The sequence below is a fragment of the Pseudophryne corroboree genome, chromosome 2 (assembly GCF_028390025.1).
Source record: "Pseudophryne corroboree isolate aPseCor3 chromosome 2, aPseCor3.hap2, whole genome shotgun sequence".
NCBI lineage: Eukaryota > Metazoa > Chordata > Amphibia > Anura > Myobatrachidae > Pseudophryne > Pseudophryne corroboree.
Genome location: NC_086445.1, coordinates 451,872,575 through 451,897,877, shown reverse-complemented (window position 1 = coordinate 451,897,877; position 25,303 = coordinate 451,872,575). Strand labels below are relative to the sequence as shown.

At 42.7% G+C, this 25,303-nt stretch overlaps 1 protein-coding gene and 1 long non-coding RNA gene across 6 annotated transcripts in view; one reads left to right on the top strand and one right to left on the bottom strand.

Moving 5' to 3' along the window:
* GTF2IRD1 (GTF2I repeat domain containing 1) overlaps window positions 1-6,236 on the bottom strand; it is a 191,923-nt gene extending 185,687 nt beyond the window's left edge. For 2 of the 5 annotated variants that reach the window (XM_063953724.1, XM_063953725.1), the window contains exon 1: window positions 5,836-6,236. Coding sequence is in view for 2 of the 5 variants with exons in the window: in XM_063953722.1 (XP_063809792.1) it covers window positions 2,645-2,794 (150 nt within the window). In the remaining 3 variants the exon portion in view is untranslated. Of the gene's footprint in view, window positions 1-2,644; window positions 2,813-5,577; window positions 5,645-5,835 lie in introns of those variants that run through there. The other 3 variants (XM_063953722.1, XM_063953723.1, XM_063953726.1) reach the window with 2 other exon arrangements.
* LOC135027681 (uncharacterized) overlaps window positions 1-25,303 on the top strand; it is a 67,833-nt gene that overhangs the window by 31,302 nt on the left and 11,228 nt on the right. The window lies entirely within an intron of this gene.

Below are 25,303 nucleotides of genomic sequence, written 5' to 3'. Positions count from 1 at the left end.
CCTGTTTTGTATTTCACCCCACTCACATAACTTATGCTGGTACATAGCACTCTCCTCAACGGCCGCTGTACGAGTTACCAGCGAGAAGCTAGACCTGCAGACTGCCACGGAGAGATATTTAAGTGTATTCTGTTTTTTTATCCACAATGGTGGCTAGCCAGTGATTATAACACCATCCTTCCCCAGTCCCTATAGTAGATTCAGGGACAGGGGTAACAGGTGAAATGGACAGACTACAGGAAAAGTAAGTGTCATTTGCTCTTGGTATATACCTGTAAGACGGGTGTGGGATGATAGATAGACAATGTCTAGTTAGACAGTCAATAGATAGAAATCACATGTTAGACAGACATTAGGTCGACAGGATCAAAAGGTTGACATGAAAAAGATAGACAGTACAAAAGGTCGACAGGGGCAAAATGTCGACATGGAAATGGTCGACAGGAAAAAGGTAGACTTCTTTTCTTTCCCCTTTTTTAATTTTTGTGTGGATAGTTTCATCATCTGGGACCCCCAATTGTAGAAAGGCATCCCCTCGCGGGGTTCGCTGCGCTCTCCACAAGGTTTAATACCAACTCTATGCCGACATGGATAGAGAAGGTATGAAATAGTCCAAATACATGTAAAATTTAAAAAAAACCTGCCTACCTTTTTTGTGTCGACCATTTTCATGTCGGCCTTTTGACCCAGTCGACCATTTGTGCAGTCGACCTTTTGACCCTGTCGACCTAATGTCTAACATAAAGCGCAACGGAATTTGCTGCGCTATATAAGAAACTGTTAATAAATAAATAAATACATATGGTGTCTATCTATTGACTGTCTAACTAGAAACTGTCTATCTATCATCCACATACCCTGTAGGACGTACACAGAACAGTGTCAGTCTTGTAGACAGAGTGCACTTGACTCTCTAAATTTGCTGTCTAAACTCCATGACAAATGGGCAAGCCTTCATGTAGATGTGAGAGAGAGCAAATGGAGAGAAACTTCCCCTATAACCTTGCAATGCAAGACGAGAGATAAATGGGGACTCAGGAGAAAACAATAGTAATAGTCGTGTATAGATAGTATTTCTGAATCCACCCACGTATGCGTCCTGCCTCAGTATTGCCACATTAAGGGAGGCAAAATCCTGGGGCAATGGGGAGCAGAACAGTGCCTCTCCCCGTGTGGATGCTCATGTCCCAGCATATTACAGTGTTTTTGGTTCTTGCATATGGGACGAGTAGTATGTACATCCAATCGGTTAATAGCCACATCTATGTGACAGATATTCAGCTGATCACCAGGTTTTTGGATTCAGGGAAGTAGGGATAGGCACTCGAAGATTTCAAACATTCGGCTGAACTAGGAGGTTGGTTGGGAGAAAGTTGTTATTATGAATACAGAGTTAGTGGGTAGATGGATTATTGCATTTTGCTTTTTTGCACTTTTTAAACTAAGGTGAAATAATGATTTTAGCTTCATGGTATTATATGACTGTAGTATTTCGTATGCAGAGCTGAATTTACTGCTAGGCAACCTAGGCATCCATCTAGCCAAGGGGCCCGTGGTAGGGCCCCCTGTAATCCAGCCCTGATAGGGGGTTCCAGGGCTAATGTCTGCAGCAGCAGGGGAGGATCGGGTATTCCTCTGCTTTCAGTCAATGAAACCTGTAGGGGAGCACTTTGTCCTCCAAAAAGTACTGTACTCCATAAATTCAGACTTTACAATCAATCAAAAATCCTCACTGCAAAGAACTGCTTGACAATCAGTGCTTTGCAGTGAGGATCTTAGAGTAATTGTAAAGTCTGACAAAGGCTGAATGAATCGAGTGCTGAACACAGCACTTGAGCCTGCATGCTGGATCCTGCTACTACCCCGAGGACAGTGACTATATTTCAGCGCTACAGGCTGCCTGTCACTATCATGCTGGGATATCCCTGCTGCATGTCAGGTCAGTCAGGGAAGTCTGCCTCACTCATCATGCCCAACCCCGATTTCCCCCCACCCCGCCCCCTATGATCATGTGCCCCCAACTGCGATCATCCCATAAGCATCTGGGAAACTGTGAGTTTGCTATATTTCACTCCCCTTGCTGATATACCGCTCTCCATGTCTCTATCTGTCTCTCGCTCTCCATGTCTCTCTCCATGTTTCACTCTGTCTCTTGCTCTCCATGTCTATCTCTCTCGCTCTTGCTCTCCTTGTCCCTCTCTCGCTCTCTTCATGTCTTGCTCCATCTGTCTCTCACCATGTCTTGCTCTCTCTCCATCTCTCACTCTCCAACTCTGTCTCTTTCTCCGTGTGTGTGTGTGTGTGTGTGTGTGTGTGTGTGTGTGTGTGTGTGTGTGTGTGTATATATATATATATATATATATAGTAACATAGTATCTGAGGTTGAAAAAAGACAATTGTCCATCGAGTTCAACCTATTTGTGGTGTCCTATGCATGATGATTTGACTAAAATTTCTGACTGATGCTGCTGTCAGCCATTGCATTTTATCCCTATTTATAGTAACTATAATGCATGACTATGCACCATACCCCTGGATATCCTTTTCCAATAGGAAATTTATCTAACCCATTCTTAAAGGTGTTGACAGATTCCGCCATTACAACTCCCTCGGGCAGGGAATTCCAAACACGTATTGTCCTTACCGTGAAAAAGCCTTTACGCCGTATTGTGCGGAATCTCCTCTCCTCTAACCTGAGCGAGTGTCCACGAGTCCTCTGTGTTGATCTAACCAAAAACAGGTCCCGCGCAAGCTCTGTGTATTGTCCCCTTATATATTTGTAGATGTTGATCATATCCCCTCTTAGTCTCCGCTTTTCCAATGTAAACATGCCTAGTCTTTCAAGCCTTTCCTTGTATTCCATCGTCTCCATGCCCTTAATTAGTTTGGTCGCCCTCCTCTGTACCTTTTCAAGCTCCAGGATATCCTTTTTGTAGTACGGTGCCCAGAACTGTACACAGTATTCAAGGTGTGGCCTCACTAGTGATTTATATAACGGGAGTATAATACTCTCGTCCCTAGCATCAATACCCCATATATATATATATATATATACATACATACATACATACACACACACACACACACACACACACACACACACACACACACACACACACTTGCAGTGGATTCCATATATGTGCAAGAAATGCACACACATTATATAGTATTTATTTATGAATTTGATATTTGGGGGAGGGAAAACACCTCCATCCCTTAAGTCCTGCATTTGTCCCTGATTACTGTGCGTGGGGCAAAAGGGGCATTACAGTGTTTGACATAACATGTAAAGAGCATTATTGCATGGTGCATAATGTGGAAGGGGCATTATGGTGTGTGGCATATTGTATAAGGGGCATTACTATAAGGAGGAAAAATGCTGTAATAATGTAAAGGGCATGAATCGGCTATGAAAATATAGTGCTATCGATTGTTTGAGGGAGTGGTCCCCAAACCGTTCTCACTTAGGGCCTCATGAGGTCTAAATCTGGCTCTGTTCGTATGTTGCAATGTTTGTAAACAAGTCAATACAACAACATTAAATAGACTTGACAAACCATAAAATTACATAATGATAGGTTGTAAAATTATGAATATATATATTCTGGTCTGCACTTTCTGGGAAGCTCTGGAACAGTTATGATCAATGTTATGGCTGCATGGTCGAAAAGGCATACAAATGGTTTCGGAAAAAATTGGCAAGATATTGGTGTCATTTTACTAAGACAGAAATATGTATCGACAGTGATAAATATGTCCCTCTCTGCTGTATTGCAATATGCTCCTATATTTCCTGATTTATGTCGCCAGGCAACAATCGGCACCACAAATGTAACTGACTGTGGGATAAGCACATTTGCTCAGTATGACGGAGACCATACCAGGCCTTCAGTGATGTTTCCATTCTATGCACAAATGCAAAAAATATGAGTTTTGCTATGATGAGACCTGCTAAGCATTAAATGGTGAGAATATAAGTATTTGTAGACAGTCCAGACAGACAAGGTACTACAGTGCCCAGTTTTTTACACCACCAATCAGATGAACTGTCACTGTTTTCTATAGAATAACTTTTGCAGGTTCTATGAAGACAATAAGTGCACATAAACGAATATAATTTCAAAATAAACTAAAACATATTCAACATGTGAAATAAAAGCAGACCATGTTTTTTCTTCTATAACATAAATGGAGCTAAATGAGCAGTATTTTGGGAGGAAAAAAAATGTCAAATGAATTAACAGGATGGTCCAGATATGGGAGTAGGTAGTACAGTAGGTGGCACTTGGTTCTTAGGTATATATGTCATGGCAGAGAGCATGATAAACCCACCACTTATTTTTTAACTTTTTGAAAATGTTAATGTTTTATATGCTTACACAACCACTTCTTTATAAACAAACTAAATTATTCAAACCCAAACAAATATTTTATCCAGGCTCTGATAAATAATATTTACCAAGACATGGAACTTGGATACACTGACTGTTTAAGCACAAACAAAGTACCTACTGTAAATTAACTCTCTGCTTGTCTAAAATACCTGTGACCACTTTCACACTGAGACAGGTACATTTGGCCGAACAGAAAAACCTGCACATTGAATCACCTGCTTTGATACAAGCCTTTTATTAATTCCTATCAATAAATATTCTATGATGCACTCCATACATTTGCGGCACAATGCCAATGAATTTAAAGCCTCCAGATAAATACCACATAATACATTGTTTTTAAAAGCTATTCTACAAAAACTCTGTACAGTAGGAAAAAAAATAGTAAAAGTGATGTGTACCTATAATTATAATGCAGATTTGTATCATTCCAGGACTGAAGCATGCTGTGAGACAGGATTCAGATCACAGAAACTGTCACTTTTATCTGAGACAATTATACATTTTAAAATTTGTCTCAACATTTTCTAGCATTGCCTCACATTGTAAGGGCAATTAGTCCCATAACCTACTAAAAATACACAGAATTACTGGATACATGACAGATAGGTGTTACTCACCTACCAAACCGAATGCTACCAGACCCTTCTATTTGTCCAGAATCCCGGGAATAGTCTACTACAAACCAGATAAGAAAGCCCAAGGCTAATATAACATATTCCCATATTATAATGCACTTCACCACTCATGCATGTCTCCAGAGCATCTAATTACCTCCTCCATCTAGGAGATCAATTCCTATTCAAATCTGCTCTAACAGGCCATAGCTCCTATTGAATTTCAAGTATACAGGAAATTCTCTTAAAAAAGAAAAAGAAGACAACACACTGATAGAATACATAACAAACAGGCAACAAGTAAATCCTATTTATACCCCTTTTCCAGAACACCATGAAGTTATTCAGAATACCTGTGCAGCACACATCAGTGTTATAGATGTAAATTACACATGAGATTATAGCGGCAGATTTACAAACATATTTTGCTGACAGCAAAGACAAAACGAAAGTAGCTGTCAACAATGGAAGGGAGCATCTACAGGTCTACTATAAATCACCCTACTACTATCCTGGAGGGAAAACAACACATAAACCCAATACAGAACACACACCCACATTCTGACCTCATTCAAGTTTCATATCACAAATCACAATCCCTTCCCTCCTCCAGTCTGCTGTTACTGTATATAAATAGAGCACAGACACACACACACAGTGACAGGGCTGCATGGGGGACACCACAAACCCAGAGTATGAGACCCGGAGCCTGGACCTCCCAGAGTCACGTGTGGACAATGTGCTGCTGCTGCTCTCAGCCTTACAGGAAATATTACATGCAAAATATAAGCAGACAGATACAAAGTTTAAATTTTTTTTCTTACCAAAAGAGGTCCCAATACTTCTGTGTGAGATCAGCCTCCTCTAGCCCAGAACTGAAGCTGCTTCCTTTAATTGTTGTGGAAAATAAAGGGAGAGGAGGGGAGGTAGGGACTGGAGGGGGGTTTGGTGCTGCACAGGGTAAAGGGGGGTTGTAATTCTTCACAGATCAGCACCGATCTTCCCCGATCCGCAGTGCTAACAGATATGTATGTACCTGTCTTCTATCAACCCCCTTTGCTCCTGTCTGCAGAGGGCTGTGGAGCAGAGAGGGGCGATGTGTACCCTCCCCCTCCCGAAATAATATCCTTTTTGTGTGTGTATGTGTATATGTGTGTGTTGCAGGAGTCCCTTTGTTCTATAATCCCAGTAAGATTGAAAGCCATTCGCCCTGTCTCTAATCCCAACCCTGCTCAACAACAACATCTATTGGCTGTAATTTACATACAGGATTAACAAACCAGCTTCAAGGAGAAAAGAGGAAAAAACCCAGAGAAGACAGAAAGAAGAAAGGGGATAGGTGGAACGACATTGCCTAGCTATGCTGCTAGTCTCACACCATTATTATACTGCACTGGTGGAGGATTAGATTGAGCTCAGTGACGCTGGGTGCAGAACGTTGTCTGCCTGAATTGCATGATGTTTGTTTTTACAGAAGCCTGTGTCTGGATTTGGGTTTGGCATGTGGGTGTGCTTCAGATTACAGATTAGTAGGCAGGGATATACTAAGAAAAAGCTGCAGATACATGAACCATATAGGTGCACGTCTTCCTATACTTTCCAGGCTGTTATACTGGATAATGTGATTGTGACTACTTGGATTATTAGTTGGTTTACATTTTCTAAAGCTATATTATGTTAATTATTTAGATGAAAGATAGTGTGTTTTTTATCACATGGGGTTTGGGTGAACACTGGGATGCCAGACCATTTTTTTCAGCAACATCTGACACTGGAGTTGATGGAGCATGTCCCATCTAGGCGTTTGCCTTCCTGGGGGGAAGAGGGGGCTGCTGTCACCTGGGAGACAGGAAGGGGGGCTTGGGTGGTGGCAGATAGTTATTTGTAGTACTGAAATGAAATTAATTATAAATTACCCCTTGCTCACTGGTAATGTTGGGGGGTTAGGGGATGTAGCAATGAACTGAGTGAACAGGGTGCAGACCATCTAAGTAAGCCATTATGGGTGCTGGGCGGGTTTGTATACCACTTTACACAGCTGTTCAACAAATCCGAAATGTAGAGCACCCCTACCCCAACCCTCACCATAATACCCTAATAAATTAACTTTAATACCAGTTGTGGCCTACATCGCAAACCCTGAACACATTTTTTTAATACTCACTTCTCCTGCGTCTTCAATCGACGGCACAACTTCAGCACAAATCCTCAGCAGACAACTTCCCAGCATTTTGCGTATGCGCAGAATGGAAATCTTTGGGAAAATTGCTGTCGCACCATCTTCCCAGAGATCTGTGCATGCGCAATACAGTGTTTGCTCCATAGTGCAAAGACTATTGTGCTGCCCGCTACAGAGGAGGGGGTCCAGATGGAGGAGGCTGCACATTGGCCTCCCCCTCTGTTAATATGCCGCTGCCTACTACCCTAACAACCCTGACCCACAGGTTCTCAAGCTCGGTCCTCAGGCTCCCACACAGTGCATGTTTTGCAGGTCTCCTCACAGAATCACAAGTGAAATACTTAGCTCCACCTGCATGTGTTGGAGAGCAATTAATACACCTGTGCACCTTCTGGGTTACCTGTAAAACATGCACTGTGTGGGGTCCTGAGGACTGAGTTTTAGAGCCTGTGCTGCCTCCTTCACTGGAACGAGCTCCCTCACTCTTATCAGACTCTCCCTGACCTTGCAAAGCTTAAAACGGGCATTAAAAACCCACCTGTTCATCAAAGTGTTCCCTTCCACCACATAGCCCAGTCTTGAGGTGGCCCTTCCCACCCCCTGCCTCGTGCCTTTGCCATCTCTACCCTGCTTACTTTTGCCCTCAGGCCCCTCTGCTTGATCGCACCTCATGTCACTTACCCCCCCCCCCAGATTGTAAGTAAGCTCCTTTGGAGCAGGAAATGTTCTCACAGCCTTTTTCTCTCATACTTCAACCACAGCCCTCACCTACTCAGCGCCCAATGGTTGCACTCCCTTAATAACAAGCCGATTGCTCCTTTGCTTACCTTACATCCCAAGTGTATTGTGTATAGAGATTTGTGGTGCTAATTGTTACTGGTGCTCTGCTTAGTTTAGTTTACTTGAGAATGTCAGATTATTTCTAATTAATATTTATAATGCCAGCGTTAATATATACTGCAGACGCAAGGCACATCTTATTACCATATATGATAAAAGTGCGCTGTACGCCGCAAACACTACATCCCTTAAGAGAAAACAAGCACTCGTACACACAGGCTGAGGTCCAACGCTCAAAGATGTATATATTTGATATTAAATGGGTATGCATACAATATAACACATGTACAGTATATATATATGGTTACAGAGTTACAGTTACACAAGAAGCAGTTGTTACATTAATCATCAATTACAGCCACAGCCAGCATACTTTACCCTGTCCCTCAATGCACAGTCCTCTCCATCTGTGAATCTGCCTCAACAGCAATTAAACAACAGCAAAACAGAAGTTCTTGGGTGAGGGGAATCACCTATATACTGTGTATTGGGGGAGAAGTACATGTCTGGGACTGAGTCTTCTGTTATTGGTCCAGGGGAGGGAGATATCTCATTCATGATGTGTCATTGGTCAGTTCATATGCAAGCAACGTCCAGCCTTGAATATGACATCATAGGGGTTAGCCACTGGTTTCTTTCTGCACACATGCTGTCTTTAGGAAATTCTTTTGTTCACTTTAGAATGTAGCTTCATATTCATACATTTAATCATAACTACTCGTTGCAATGTGCTACAATCTAACCACAGCTATCAAATTAACACACTCATTCCCCTGATTATTTTGACACTAAGCATGATATGTTTATCTTGTTCTGTTCCAATAATACATATATATGATGTTATAACTCTCTTATATAAATACATTATAATGTCTGGTGCTTGACATGTTCAGTTTATGTGTTGTATGAAATATGTGTTGAATATATCTTTGTGGCTTGTCTGTGTGAATGCGTATGCTACCATATATCGCTGTGCACGCTGCGTGTATGCTCACGCACAGCGACCCATCTGTTTGGAGTTTGTATGTGGTGTGTATGTAATATTTTTGACTTCGACATACTGTAATGTGATGTCATGTTTACCCTGTATTGTTCTAAAGTTGTGTTGTATGTACGGCGCTGTGAACTACTAAATAAAATGTATTAGTAATAATAATAATAACAATCCTAAAGGGGCAAACTAGATGGTCTAAGTGGTTATTATCTGAAGTCAATTTGTGTATCTTTTTATGTCTACTGTACATCTACTGATAATGTGATAATATCTGTCAAATAATATCTGGATTTACGCACCATCGGATCAAGCTCAGCAGGTCTCTCCTTTATGTGAATCTGTGGTCCATATAAACAAATTGATGAGCTAGTACAGTATATAATTTTAATTGTGTGCACATATTGATTGCGCTAACTAAGATCATAATAATAATGTTATTTGCAGTATAGCACTTTTCTGCCAGTCGGACTCCAAGTTCTTTATATTTGCATTTAAATAAACACAAGATACAAAATAAAGTTACTGAAAAGAGAGCTAAAGGTGTGTACACACGGTAAGATATTCTCTTCCGATTCTGACTATATAGTCAGAATTGGAAGAAAAGATAGTGCAGATCGCAAGGTGACAGTCACCTTGCGATCCCGATCCGATGCCGATGCGGATCAGCCAAAAAAATAGGCTGTGCAGGCAAGTCAATCCTGACTATCTCTATAGAAGAGATAGTCAGTATTGACACTTAGCCAAAATCGCACAGAACCAGGATCGCAAGCACACTCATTATGTGCTTGCGATACTGGCTAAAGTGCCGACCCGAACCCCCGTCGCACAGTGAGAATCGGATAAGTCCGAATCTCACCGTGTGTACACACCTTAAGCATTTGTGTTTATTTTCTATCTAAATATAGTTAAATAAAAGGGGCATAATTGAAATGCTTGAGTAATCAAGTAAATCTTGAGTTTGTGTTATGAAGGTTTCTAGGATGGCAAATAAAGAACATATACTTGGTATGTCTTGAAATTTGCTTTAATAATTCCACCAAAATTAGTATATTGTGTTTCCTCATTGTATGATGGCACATAAAACAGTTATTGCTAAAACAATTAACCAACATTCATGCATCTCTCCCATAGTGTACTAAAGGACAGGTCAAATACTGAGGAAAATAACAACAGTTGCGTTTCTTAAAAGTCTTACTGCTGGAGGGATGCTAGCTCATAGGATTCATTTACAACTTGAAACAGTTATTCTACTACCAAATCTTAACCCTAGCCATGCCCTGTTAGTGGCACTAGATTGGTTGTCAAGCAAATTATGTCAAGCTTGATGGACTGGGAAGTCATTACAGAATCTTCCTGTAGATATTGGAGTGCGCTACTGTGCAGACTTCATGTTAGTTCTTGAGGGGAGGCTTCATTCCCTTACCAAGATGGCCACCATAGTTAGTACTGCACATGCACGGTGCCATCTTCCCCACTGTGTATGAGTGGCATGGAGGGAGACGGACATCTCCTACATAGTTCCAACGAGAACGGCATTTATTCTGCATTACTGCTGTTCCAGCATCCTGAACCAGTGCCCACACTTTGTATACTGTCACCGGCTGGTGAGCTGCAATAACCCCGCTCTGCTATATACCTAACAAGTGTATCACAGTGAGTATGGCTGTAAAACCTTTCTTCATTAAAGCATCTACTGATTATGCCACTAGGTTATCTGTGGTCATAAGACAGTATGGTGGTGTTTACATACCTCTGCCATACCACCTCACTTGCACACACATTACACCTAACACTTCCAGGGGTAGAAGACTATTTTCCCCAGTAAATTACATGGACTATCCCTTCACATTAAACTGAAACAGCTTCCTATCAAACTTACTTTAGACTCTTTTGAAATAAATTTACCATTTACGATATTTAGTCATAGATGACTGTATGTATAGTGTACTAGACGTATCCACCTATGCAGGAAAACAGTTGCAGCACATGTGGCCAGGGCTGCCAGACAGGCCATGGTGCTTGGAGGTGTGGCCAAATACTGAGGTCAGGCCACACCCACTTGTTAAAGCTTTTACTTAAAATACTATGCTTCACGTTGGCATGCACCTAGAAGTGGGACATTCCATCTTCTACAAGCCTATGCCCGGGTGATCAGACCCTCCTCACCCCGCTCTTGGCACCCTGACCCACACTCGTTCCTCTTGTCTCAACTCTGCCCTTTTCCCCTAGATTGACATTTCTGTTATGGCTAGGATCCTCCCTACACTTTGTTTTCACATCTGCTTTTTTTGCCTACCTTATACCTACTTTATGTGTTCTCTCTTTTCTCCATTTCTGAAAACTGTGGAACATCGTATAAATCAATGATAATTATAATAACAGTAAAATTGTCTTACCCAATATTTAAAAAATATCAGTAAGTGTAATCTGTCAATTTAAAAGCAGCAAAATCAAGGGATATTTATACATTTAGGTCTTCATTAAACAATTTACAATGAGCTGTGGGCCTAATTCAGACCTGATCACAGCAGCAACATTTTTCTCCAATGGGCAAAACCATGTGCACTGCAGGTGGGGCAGATATAACATGTGCAGAGAGAGTTAGATATGGGTGGGGCGTGTTCAAACTAGAGATGTGCGGCTGGCACTTTTCGTGTTTTGGTTCTAATACCACTTTCGTGTTTTGGTTTTGGCTTGGTTTTACCAAAACCACCCTTTCGTGTTTTGGTTTTGGATCTGGATGATTTTTGAACAAAAAAAAATCTAAAAAAGGCTAAGATCATAGAATTTGGGGGTAATTTTTGATCCTACCGTATTATTGACCTACATAACATTCATTTCCACACATTTCCAGTCTATTCTGAACACCTCACACCTCACAATATTGTTTTTAGGCCAAAAGGTTGCACCGAGGTTGCTGGATGACTAAGCTAAGCGACACAAGTGTGCGGCACAAACACCTGGCCCATCTAGGAGTGGCACTGCAGTGTCAGACAGGATGGCATTTTTCAAAACTAGGCCCCAAACAGCACCTCATGCACAGATGTAGAAGAGGTGCAATGAGGTAGCTGTATGACTAAGCCAAGTGACACAAACAATTGGCCCATCTAGGAGTGGCACTGCAGTGTCAGACAGGAGGGCAGATATAAAAAAGGCCCAAAACAGCACATGATGCAAAGAAGTAAAAGAGGTGCACCGAGATTGCAGTATGACTAAGCCAAGCGCCACAAGTGTGCGGCACAAACACCTGGCCCATCTAGGAGTGGCACTCCAGTGTCAGACAGGATGGCATTTTTCAAAACTAGGCCCCAAACAGCACCTCATGCACAGATGTGGAAGAGGTGCAATGAGGTAGCTGTATGACTAAGCCAAGTGACACAAACAATTGGCCCATCTAGGAGTGGCACTGCAGTGGCAGACAGGAGGGCGGATATCAAAAAAAGGCCCCAAACAGCACATGATGCAAAGAAGAAAAAAAGGTGCACCGAGGTTGCTGTATGACTAAGCTAAGCGACACAACCACCTGGCACATCTAGTAGTGTCACACAGTGGCTGAATGTCGAGAGTGGGCCGCAATTGTTCGATCCACTGACAGCATCTCCAGCACGCCCCTGTAATTTTGTAAAAATTATGCAATTGGTGGACTTATACAGCAGTACCCCAGGACTAATACAGCAGTACCCCTGGACTCATACGGCAGTGTCAGACAGGATGGCACTTTTCAAAAACCAGGCACTAAACAGCACCTCATGCAAAGATGTAGAAGAGGTGCAATGAGGAAGCTGTATGACTAAGCCAAGCAACACAAACAATTGGCCCATCTAGGAGTGGCAGTGCAGTGGCAGACAGGAGGGTAGATATAAAAAAAAAAGCCCCCAAACAGCACCTCATGCAAAGATGTCGAAGAGGTGCAAAGAGGTAGCTGTATGACTAAGCCAAGCGACACAAACAATTCCAGCTGGAATTATACGTCCAAATCACTGGAATTAATTGGCAAAATCACTGTAATTATACGTCCGAATCACTGGAATTAATTGGCAAAATCACTGTAATTATACGTAAAATCACTGGAATTAATTGGCAAAATCACTGGAATTAATAATTATACGTCCAAATCACTGGAATTAATTGGCAAAATCACTGGAATTATACGTCCAAATCACTGGAATTAATTGGCAAAATCACTGTAATTAATAATTATACGTCCAAATCACTGGAATTAATTGGCATAATCACTATAATCATATGTCCAAATCATTGGAATTAATTGGCAAAATCACTGTAATTCATAATTATACGTCCAAATCACTGGAACTAATTGGCAAAATCACTGTAATTATACGTCCAAATCACTGGAAATAATTGGCAAAATAACTGTAATTAATAATTATACGTCCAAATCACTGGAATTAAATGGCAAAATCACTGTAATTATATGTCCAAATCACTGGAATTAATTGGCAAAATCACTGTAATTAATAATTATATGTCCAAATCACTGGAATTAAATGGCTCAATCTCGGTATCGCCTGCCTAGTGAAGTGGAATCTAGATGGGATTTGGTACCGGGGACACAATACCTCCATCAGTTGTCTAACTGCCACTGCTCTAATGACGGATACCGGACGCACATATAACACCAACATAAGTGTCAAGGCCTCAGTTATGAGGGCTTCCATCGTCGTGAAGCTGAACCACTAGTCATGAACATAGGCCAGGGCCTCAGCCGTTCCTTTCCACTCCATGTCATAAATGGCATATTGGCAAGTTTACTTTTCTCCTCAGACCATTTAAATTTCTTTTTTTGGGTCTTTTTACTAAACTTTTTGGATTTTACATACCCTCTACTATCACAATGGGCAGACGACGTTGATGGCATTTCATCGTCTCTGTCATGGCTAGTGGCAGCAGCTTCAGCACTAGGAGGAAGTGGTTCTTGATTTTTCCCTATTTTATCCTCCAAATGTTTGTTCTCCATTATTTTTCTGGAGCTATATAACACAATATGTGGCACAAGAGAGTGTACCCCTACACCTCACAGGGCAAACCCTGTAAAAATTATTTTGATTAAATATTAATAACCCCTTTATTTGGAGTAAATCATATACAGCACAGGACAGCATCACGGAACTTATATGGCAGCACCACTGGACTGGATTTATAAGGAATTATACAGCAGGATAACTGGAATTATACGGCAGTATCACAGGAATTATACGGCATTATCACAGGAATTATATGCCAGTATCACAGGAATTATACGCCAGTATTAAGAGAATTATATGGCAATATCACAGGAAATATATGGCAGTATCACAGGAATTATACACCAGTATTCCGAGAATTATACGGCAATATCACAGCAATTATACGCCAGTATCACGGGAATTATATGCCAGTATTCTGAGAATTATATGGCAATATCACAGGAATTATATGGCAATATCACAGGAATTATACACCAGTATCACAGGAATTATACGCCAGTATTCCGAGAATTATATAGCAGTATCACAGTAATTATATGCCAGTATTCCGAGAATTATACGGCAATGTCACAGGAATTATACGGCAGTATCACGGGAATTATAACCAGTATTCCGATAATTATATGGCAATATCACAGGAATTATATGGCAATATCACAGGAATTATACGCCAGTATCACGGGAATTATACGCCAGTATTCCGAGAATTATATGGCAATATCACAGGAATTATACACGAGTATCACAGGAATTATACGCCAGTATCACGGGAATTATACGCCAGTATTCCGAGAAATTTAATGGCAGTATCACAGGTATTATACGCCAGTATTCCGAGAATTATACGGCAATATCACAGGAATAATACGGCAGTATCTCGGGAACTATACGCCAGTATTCCGAGAATTATATGGAAATATCACAGGAATTATACAGCAATATCACAGGAATTATACACCAGTATCATGGGAATTATACGTCAGTATTCCAGGAATTATACGGCAATATCACAGGAATTATACACCAGTATCACGGGAGTTATACGCCAGTATTCCGAGAATTATACAGCAATATCACAGGAATTATACGGCAGTATCACGGGAACTATATGCCAGTATTCCGAGAATTATATGGAAATATCACAGGAATTATACAGCAATATCACAGGAATTATATACCAGTATCACGGGAATTATACGACAGTATTCCAAGAATTATACAGCAATATCACAGGTATTATACGGCAATATCACAAGAATTATAAGGCAGTATCACGGGAATTATACGGCAATATCTTGGGAATTATACGCCAGTATCACGGGAATTATATAGCAGTAACACTGGATATATGGCAGCAGAGGACACCACCACTGTGACTGGTCACTGGACTAATGCTGCACAAGACACTTCCCCTGGTCTAATGCAGGACAACACAGCACCACTGAAAGGGACTTATACAGCTACACTGGATATATGGCAGCAGAGGACACCACCACTGTACTGTGACTGGTCACTGGACTGATGTTGCACAAGACACTACCCCTGGTCTGATGCAAGACAACACAGCAAAAATGTAAGTGACTTATACAGCAGCCAGCAGCACTGGGGACATATAGCAGCAGAGGACACCAACACTGTGATTGGCTGGACTGATGCAGCATAAGACACTGACTACACTGGACTGGACTGAGCAGCACAACACAGCACTAGACTCGCCACCCCACTTTCCCGCCCCCACACAGACACTTAGGACAGAGACACATCCTCTCACTACACTCTCTTAGACTGGAGTGAAAATGGCCACGACGTACGGCTCCTTATATGGAATCCAAATCCTGCGAGGATCCGACAGCAGGATGATGATGTTTTGCCTCGTTCGGGTTTCCGAGTCAGGCGGGAAAACCCAAGCCTGGCTCGGAACCGGACTCGAATGATGAAGTTCAGTACGGTTCGGTTCTCTGAGAACCGTACCCGCTCATCTCTAGTTCAAACTGAAATCTAAATTGCAGTGTAAAAATAAAGCAGCCAGTATTTACTCTGCACAAAAACAACAAAACCCACCCAAATCTAATGGGCCCTACACACTGGCCGATCCGCCGCCGAGCTGCCCGACAGCGGATATGGGCGACCCGGCGGCGGAGGGGGGCAGTGACGGGGGAAGTGAAGTTTCTTCACTCCCCCCGTCACCCAGCTTCATAGCAGTGCAGGCAAATATGGACGAGATCGTCCATATTGGTCTGCATGCACAAGCGACGGGACAGCAGCGATAAACGAGTGTGGGGCCGCGCATCCTTCATCGTTGCTGCCTCCACACTGAAAGATATGAACGGTATCTCGTTCATTAATGAATGAGATCGTTCATATCTTTCAGTTTTATCGCCCAGTGTGTAGGGCGCATAACTCTCTCTCTGCACGTTAGATTTGCCTCACCTGCAGTGCACATGGTTTTGCCCATTAGAAAAAGATTTTGCTGCTGCAAATAGGTCTGCTGTAAATGAAAGGGGTGCTCTGTCTGCTGTAAATGAGAGGGGTGCCCTGTCTGCTGTATCTGAAAGGGGTGGTCTCTCTGCTGTATCTGAAAAAGCAGTGCTCTCTGTTGTATCTGAAAAAGGGGTGCTGTCGTTGCTGTATCTGGGCCTAATTCAGAGTTGATCGCAGCAGCAAATTTCTTAGCACTCCAAAAAGTAGAGAGGGACCTTTGATGGTGTATTCCAGCGGGGACGAGTTAATAGTCTGTGAAGAAGAGGATGTATACACTGATGGGGGTGAGGAATCGGATGCTAATGATGACATTGTTCCTATTTAAAGTACTAAAGCCAGTTTGTACACTGCCCATTGCCAGCTTGTGTTGTGGGGGTCCAAGCAAACCAATCATTTCAGCAACAAGTGACAATCCCTGTCGCTGAAATGATTGGTTTGTTAAACTTTGTCACACTGCCCTGATGAAGAGCACTTGCTCGATACGCATTGGCCTGTGACAGGAGGATCAATATTGGGATTGGATAAGAGTGCTACAGTTGTAATCCGATTTGAGAATGGAAGCCCGGTATCAGGAACTTGGTATTTCCATTTTAAGATCTACATGCTCAAGTTTGATTTCCAATCTGATAAACGCCTCCAATCCTCATTATTATTCATATTTTATCCGAGTTTTATTTAACCAGTGTCTGTCCAATAAATTGTTTAAACGGTATCACACTATGCGGGTTATGATTTCTTGTTTCCACATATACGAATGAGATTGGAACCGTTGGAAACAATACTCGAGACCTGTGTATTAACTACGTGCTTGAAAACAACATTCATCTGGTAAAGCCTCCAATTCTACACTTAACGTTGTGGATATACATCCTAATTACCACACGCTTTTCTGTTTTTTCACCACGTATGGGATACAGTTGAAACAGCATCACACTATGTGCATATTGTTCTTTTTGTTTACATGTCCATTGATGTTTGGTGTATGAGAAGCATATTTATTTATTTGAACCATCCACCCCTACTGCGAATTCAAAGCTGTGTTTGAGATAAATATTCACACTGCATCTGGGGTGCTGCATGATTACACTTTTCTTGATAGAACCTTAGCGCACCTGATTTTCTGTCACCACCCCATTCTTTTGAGTTTGCAATTTGGTTAAAAGGTAAACCACGACAGAGAATCATTGCCGCTTAGTTAGCACCAATAAGATACCTCTACACACTTATTTTTTGTTAAACTTTGCATGTCCTGTTTAATATACAACATAAGGTTGGGTCAGACAATTCCATGTTGCACCTCTTTTCTTAGCATTATGTGCTCTTTGGAGCATTTTTTTGGCATAGTTATCCTGTCTGCCACTACAGTGCCACTGCTAGATGTGCCACGTGTTTGTGCCGCTAACTTCTGTCACTCCGGCAACATTCTAGTCTAGAGATGTGCAGCGGACACTTTTTGGGTTTTGTGTTTTGGTTTTGGTTCTGGTTCCATGCTCGTGTTTTGGATCTGGATTGGTTTTGCCAAAACCACCCTTTTGTGTTTTGGTTTTGGATCTGGATGATTTTTTAAAAAATATTAAAACAGCTAAAATCACATAATTTGGGTGTAATTTTGATCCTACAGTATTATTAACTTCAATAATATTCATTTCCACTCATTTCCAGTCTATTCTGAACACTGAACACCTCACAATATTGGGCCAAAAGGTTGCACCGAGGTGGCTGGATGACTAAGCTAAGCGACACAAGTGTGCGGCACAAACACCTGGCCCATCTAGGAGTGGCACTGCAGTGGCAGACAGGATGGCAGATTTAAAAATAGGCCCCAACAGCACATGATGCAAAGAAGAAAAAGAGGTGCAATTAGGTAGCTGGATGGCTAAGCTAAGCGACACAAGTGTGCAGCACAAACACCTGGCCCATCTAGGAGTGGCACTGCAGTTGCAGGCAGGATGGCACTTAAAAAAACTAGGCCCCAAACAGCACATCATGCAAAGAAGTTAAAGAGGAGCAATGAGGTAGCTGTATGGCTAAGCTAAGCGACAAAAACAATTGGCCCATCTGGGAGTGGCACTGCAGTGTCAGACAGGAGGGCAGATATAAAAAAAAAGGCCCAAAACAGCATATCATGCAAAGAAGAAACAGAGGTGCAATGAGGTAGCTGTATGACTAAGCTAAGCAACACAAGTGTGCGGCACAAACAATATGGAACGTGCTGGAATTTGCCCAGATGTAATACACGCACAATATTGGTGGCACAGGATAGCGTACCCCTAAACCACACACACAAACACACACACACACACGGCAAAGCCTGTAAAATTAATTTGGATAATAATAACCCTTTTATTTGGAGCTATTATAATAATATGCAGAACAGGCGTGCGTACCCCTACACCACACAGGGCAAACCCTGTAAAAATGATTTGGATAATAATATAAGTAATGTATATAACCCTTTTATTTGGAGTAAATAATATACAGCACATAACACCACCACTGGACTTATGCAGCACAAGACACCACCTCTGAACTGATGCAGCACAAGACAGCACCACTGGACTGAACTTATACAACAGTACCCCTGGACTTATACGGCAGTACCCCTGGAGTTGTACGGCAGTGTCAGACAGGATGGCACTGTAAAAAACTAGTCCCCAAACAGCACATAATGCAAAGAAGAAAAAGAGGTGCAAGATGGAATTGTCCTTGGGCCCTCCCACCCACCCTTATGTTGTATAAACAGGACATGCACACTTTAACAAACCAATCATTTCAGCGACAGGGTCTGCCACACGACTGTGGCTGAAATGACTGTTTGGGCCCCCACCAAAAAAGAAGTAATCAATCTCTCCTTGCACAAACTGGCTCTCATCCTCATCCTCCCATTCCTCACCCCTTTAAGTGTGTAGTATATCCTCCTCCTCAGAGTATTAATTCGTCCCCACTGGAATCCACCATCTCTGTGTACTTTCTGTAGGCAATTGCTGGTAAAGGTCTTCCCAGAGGAATTTATAATTCATTTTGATGAACATCATCTTCCCCACATTTTGTGGAAGTAACCTCCTACGCCGATCGCTGACAAGTTTACCGGCTGCACTAAACACTCTTTTCGGAGTACACACTGGAGGGGGGGGGGGGGGGGGGCAACTTAAGTAAAATAAAGCCAGTTTGTGCAAGGGCATCCAAATTGCCTCTTTTTCCTACCAGTATACATACGGACTGTCTGACATGTCTACTTGGATGCTGTCACTCATATAATCCTCCACCATTCTTTCTATGGTGACAGAATCATATGCAGTGACAGTAGACATGTCAGTAATTGGCAGGTCCTGCAGTACGGACCAGATGTTAGCACTCGCTCCTGACTGCCCTGCATCACCGCCAGCGGGTTGACTAGGAAATCTTCTCCTTTTCCTCGCAGCCCCAGTTGCTGGAGAAAATGAAGAAGGAGCTGTTGACGGGTCACATTCCGCCTAAGTTGACAATTTTCTCACCAGCAGGTCTTTGAACATCTGCAGACTTGTGTCTGCCGGAAAGAGAGATACAAAGTAGGCTTTAAACCTAGGATCGTGCATGGTGGCCAAAATGTAGTGCTCTGATTTCAACAGATTGACCACCCTTGAATCCTGGCAAAGCGAATGAAGGGCTCCATCCACAAGTCCCACATACTTTGCGGAATCGCTCCATCTTAGCTCCTCCTTCTGCTTCTGCAAAAGCCTGATGAGGGGAATGACCTGACTCAAGCTGGCAGTGTCTGAACTGACTTCACGTGTGGCAAGTTCGAAGGGTTGGAGAACCTTGCACAAGACGGAAATCATTCTCCACTGCGCTTGAGTCAGGTGCATTCCCCCTCCTTTGCCTATATCGTAGGTGGATGTATAGGCTTGAATGGCCTTTTGCTGCTTCAACATCCTCTGAAGCATATAAAGTGTTGAAATACACCACATTACCACCTCTTGCTTCAGGTGCTTGCTCTTCGGCATGCGGTGGCTGAATGTCGAAAGTGGCCCACCAACAGCATCTCCTGCACGCCCCTGTCATTTTTTCTAAAAATTATGCACCACCAAATTAATTGTATGTGCAAAACATGGAACGTGCTGGAATATGCCTAGATGTAATGCACACACAATATTGGTGGTGTTGTCCGATATCACAAATCCCCGGGAGAGTCTAATTGGGGTAAGCCATTGTGTGATGATGTCCCTCAGTTTCCGTAAGAGGTTGTCAGCTGTTTGCCTCTTACGTAAAGTGGTGATACATAGCGTAGCCTGCCTAGGAATGAGTTGGCATTTGCGAGATGCTGCTACTGGTGCCGCAGCTGTCGTTGTTGCTGTGGGAGGCAATACATCTACCCAGTGGGCTGTCACAGTCATATAGTCCTTAGTCTGCCCTGTTCCACTTGTCCACGTGTCCGTGGTCAAGTGGACAGTGGGTACAACTGTATTTTTTAGGACACTAAGGACACTTTTTCTGACGTCTCTGCACATTCTCGGTATCCCCTGCATAGTGAAGTGGAACCTAGATGGGATTTGGTACCAGGGACACACTACCTCAAACAATTCTCTAAGTCCCACTGAGCTAATGGCGGATACCGGACGCACGTCTAACACCAACATAGCTGTCAAGGCCTCAGTTATCCGCTTTGCAACAGAATGACTGCTGTCATATCTCATCTTCCTCACAAAAGACTGCTGGACAGTCAATTGCTTAGTTGAAGTAGTACAAGTGGTCTTCCAACTTCCCCTCTGGGATGACGATCGACTTCCAGCAGCAACAACAGTAGTAGCGGCAGCAACAGCAGCAGTAGGCGTACCACTCAAGGATCCTCCAGAGGAATCCCAATTAGTAGAGGACTCCTCAGTCTTGCCAGTGACATGGCCTGCAGGACTACTGACGTTCCTGACTGAGGAGGAAGTTGATGTTGAGGCAGTTGGTGGTGTGGCTTGCAGGAGCTTGGGTACAAGAGGAAGAAGGGATTTCGGTGTCAGTGGACTGCTTACTCTCTTACCCAAAGTTTCACAACTTGACACTGACTTCTGATGAATGCACTGCAGGTGACGTATAAGGGAGGATGTTCCTAGGTGGTTAACGTCCTTATCCCTACTTATTACAGATTGACGAGGCAACACACCTGTTGTCCGAATTTGTGGAGAAATAATTCCACACCGAAGAGGTGGCTTTTTTGGTATTTTGCCCAGGCATCACAATGGACTTATTCATCCCGCAGACAACAGGTGTCTCGCCCGATGCCTGATTTAAACAAACCACATCACCATCAGAATCCTCGTCAACTTCCTCCTCAGCGCCAGCAACACCCATATCCTCATCCTGGTGTACTTCAACAGTGACATCTTCAATTTGAATATCAGAAACTGGACTGTAGGTGCTCCTTCCAGCACTTGCAGAGGGCGTGCAAATGGTGGAAGGAGCCACCTCTTCCCATCCAGTGTTGGGAAGGTCAGGCATCGCAACCGCCGACACACTTGGACTCTCCTAGGGGATTTGTGATACCATCTTAGAACGCACAGTTCTTTGCTGTGCTTTTGCCAGCATAACTCTTTTCATTTTTCTAGTGGGAGTATGAGGGCTTCTTTCGTCATGTGAAGCTGAACCATTAGTCATGAAAATAGGCCAGGGCCTTAGCCATTCCTTGCCACTCAGTGTCGTAAATGGCATATTGGCAAGTTTACGTTTCTCCTCAGACCATTTAAATTTATTTTTTTGGGTCATTTTACTGAACTTTTGCTTTTTGGATTTGACATGCCCACTACTATGACATTGGGCATCGGCCTTGGCAGACGATGTTGATGGCATTTCATCATCTATGTCAGTGCTACGGCACTAGGAGGAAGTGGTTCTTGATCTTTCCCTATTTAATCCTCCAAATTTTTGTTCTCCATTATTTTTCTGGGGTTATATAACAATGGTGGTCATTCCGAGTTGTTCGCTTGCTAGCAGTTTTTAGCAGCCGTGCAAACGCTATGCCGCCTCCCACTGGGAGTGTATTTTAGCTTAGCAGAAGTGCGAACGAAAGGATTGCAGAGCGGTGGCAAACTTTTTTTGTGCAGTTTTAGAGTAGCTCCATACTTACTCAGCGCTTGCGATCATTTCAGACTGTTCAGTTCCTGTTTTGACGTCACGAACACGCCCTGCGTTTGCCCAGCCACACCTGCATTTTTCCTGGCACGCCTGCATTTTTCCGAACACTCTCTGGAAACTTTCAGTTGACACCCAGAAACGCCCTCTTCCTGTCAATCACTCTGCGGCCAGCAGTGCGACTGAAAAGTTTAGCTAGACCTTGTGTGAAACTACATAGTTCGGTGCAATAGTACGATGCGCGTGTGCATTGCGCCATATACGCATGCGCAGAAGTGCCATTTTTTTGCCTCATCACTGCAGAGCGAACGAAAGCAGCTAGTGATCCACTCGGAATGACCCCCAATATGCAGTACAGGAGAGTGTACCTCTACACCACACAGGGCAAACCCTGTGAAAATTATTTGGATTAAATATTAATAACCCCTTTATTTGGAGTAAATAATATACAGCACAGGACAGCACCACTGAACTTATATGGCAGCACCACTGGACTGGACTTATACGGCAGTACCTCTGGAATTATACGGCAGTATCACTGGATTTATACGCCAGTACCACTTGAATTATATGGCAGGATCACTGGAATTATACGGCAGTATCACTGGAATTATACGGCAGTACCACTGGACTTAAACGGCAGTACCACTGGACATATACGGCAGTATCACTGGACTGGATTTAAATGCAAGTAACGCTGGAATTATATGCCAGTACCAATGGAATTATACAGCAGTATCACTGGATTTATACGCCAGTACCACTGGAATTCTATGGCAGGATCACTGGACTGGATTTATATGCCAGTACTGCTGGACATATACGGCAGTATCACTGGACATATATGGCAGTACCACTGGACATATACAGCAGCACAGGGACACCGCTACTGGACTGATGCAGTATAACACAGCACCACAGCAATGGACTGGACTTATAAAGCAGCACTGGACATATTGCAGCAGAGGACACCACCACTGCAGAACTGGCGCTAGGTGTTTCTCCAATGATAAATGAATGGATAACTGTGGATGAATGTAAAATCACATTTAGTTTATTGTCTAAACATCACATACTAAAAACCAAGAATAAAAATTCACATATACACATGAAACTTAAGTGACCGAGCCTAGGGAAACGCGTTAAGTGCAAAAGCTGCTACTACTACAAGTGTTTCACGTTCTAAAGGATCCAGATATGGACTTATAAACCTGCCTTGGAACTTTCTCTGTGGGATTTCAATTTCACAGCACCGATTGGAGAGACCCAGTTTCTACACAAATGGCACAGCGTGCTTGCTGTTTACTTTCAAGCCTCTGGAAGTCTCCATCGTCACGGGTAACACCAGCTGTATTCATTTCCTTTCCCCAGGGAACTTTGCACATTGTTTTAGTCCGGGATCCTTTGTGGACACTCATCAGCAGCCATTACTATTTCATTTATAGCTCAATTCATGCCCTAAGTTTCATGTGTATATGTGAATTTTTATTCTTGGCTTTTAGTATGTGATGTTTAGACAATAAACTAAATGTGATTTTACATTCATCCACAGTTATCCATTCATTTATCATTGGAGAAACACCTAGCGCCAGTTCTACTGTTTTCTTCTTTTAAAAAGTTTTCTTGGGACTGACAATCCCTTGCTGGCAGCTGTGACAGCGTGTCTGGACTCGCTTTTTTTCTTTGACACCACCACTGTGACTGGACTGATGCAGCACAAGACACTACCACTGTACTGATGCAGGACAACACAGCACCACTGGACTGGTATCCGTTTGGATGGTCATTAGGTCGACCACTATTGGTCGACATTGACATGGTCGACATTGACACATGGTCGACACATGAAAATGGTCGCCACATGAAAAGGTCGACATGAGTTTTTCAAATTTTTTTCCTTTTGCGGAACTTTTCCATACTTTACGTTCCACGTGGGCTACGATTGGGAATGGTAATCTGTGCCGAGCACAGTAAGGCACCTTTCCAGAAGCGTGGCGAGCAAAGCGGTGCACTAATTGGGGTTCCCCGTCACTTTACGCAGAAAACAACACCAGAAAAGGTAAAAAAAAAAACTCATGTCGACCTTTTCATGTGTTGACCATTTGTCCATGTCGACCATGCCAATGTCGACCAATAGTGGTCGACCTAATGACTGTCACCCATAACATGGTCGACCATTCATACCGGAACCCACTGGACTGGACTTATACAACAGCACTGGACATATGGCAGCAGAGGACACCACCACTGTAAATAGAGGTGAATACCTGCGCTGGCTGTACAAATATTTAATTATAATTAATAATAATTAATAATTAAAGGGATGGTTTGTTCAGTGTAAAAAGTAACAATTTATTTATAAATCACATATAAAGAGATCTAAAAGAAAAAGGAATTCCTATTACCACAAGGTGGCGATAAAACTTAAAAAGTCTTTCTCAGAATAAGACTTGGTGGATTTCACATTCTCCTGCATAAATGATTTTCATTCCTGAAGGCTAGGGCAACCTCCCCTTGTGCATTCACTGTGTTGAGTAGATAGTTACCAGATCCCCACGTTGTTAGATATCAGCATAGGAATGAGTCCATTTGTAGCTTGTTTCATATGACTGGACTTCACTCTCCTAACTGGCCTGCACAACTTTACTCATCCTCTGGCAAATTTTGGACTTCTCTCCCATCACTGGACCTTTAAACAAACAGGTCGGACCCAC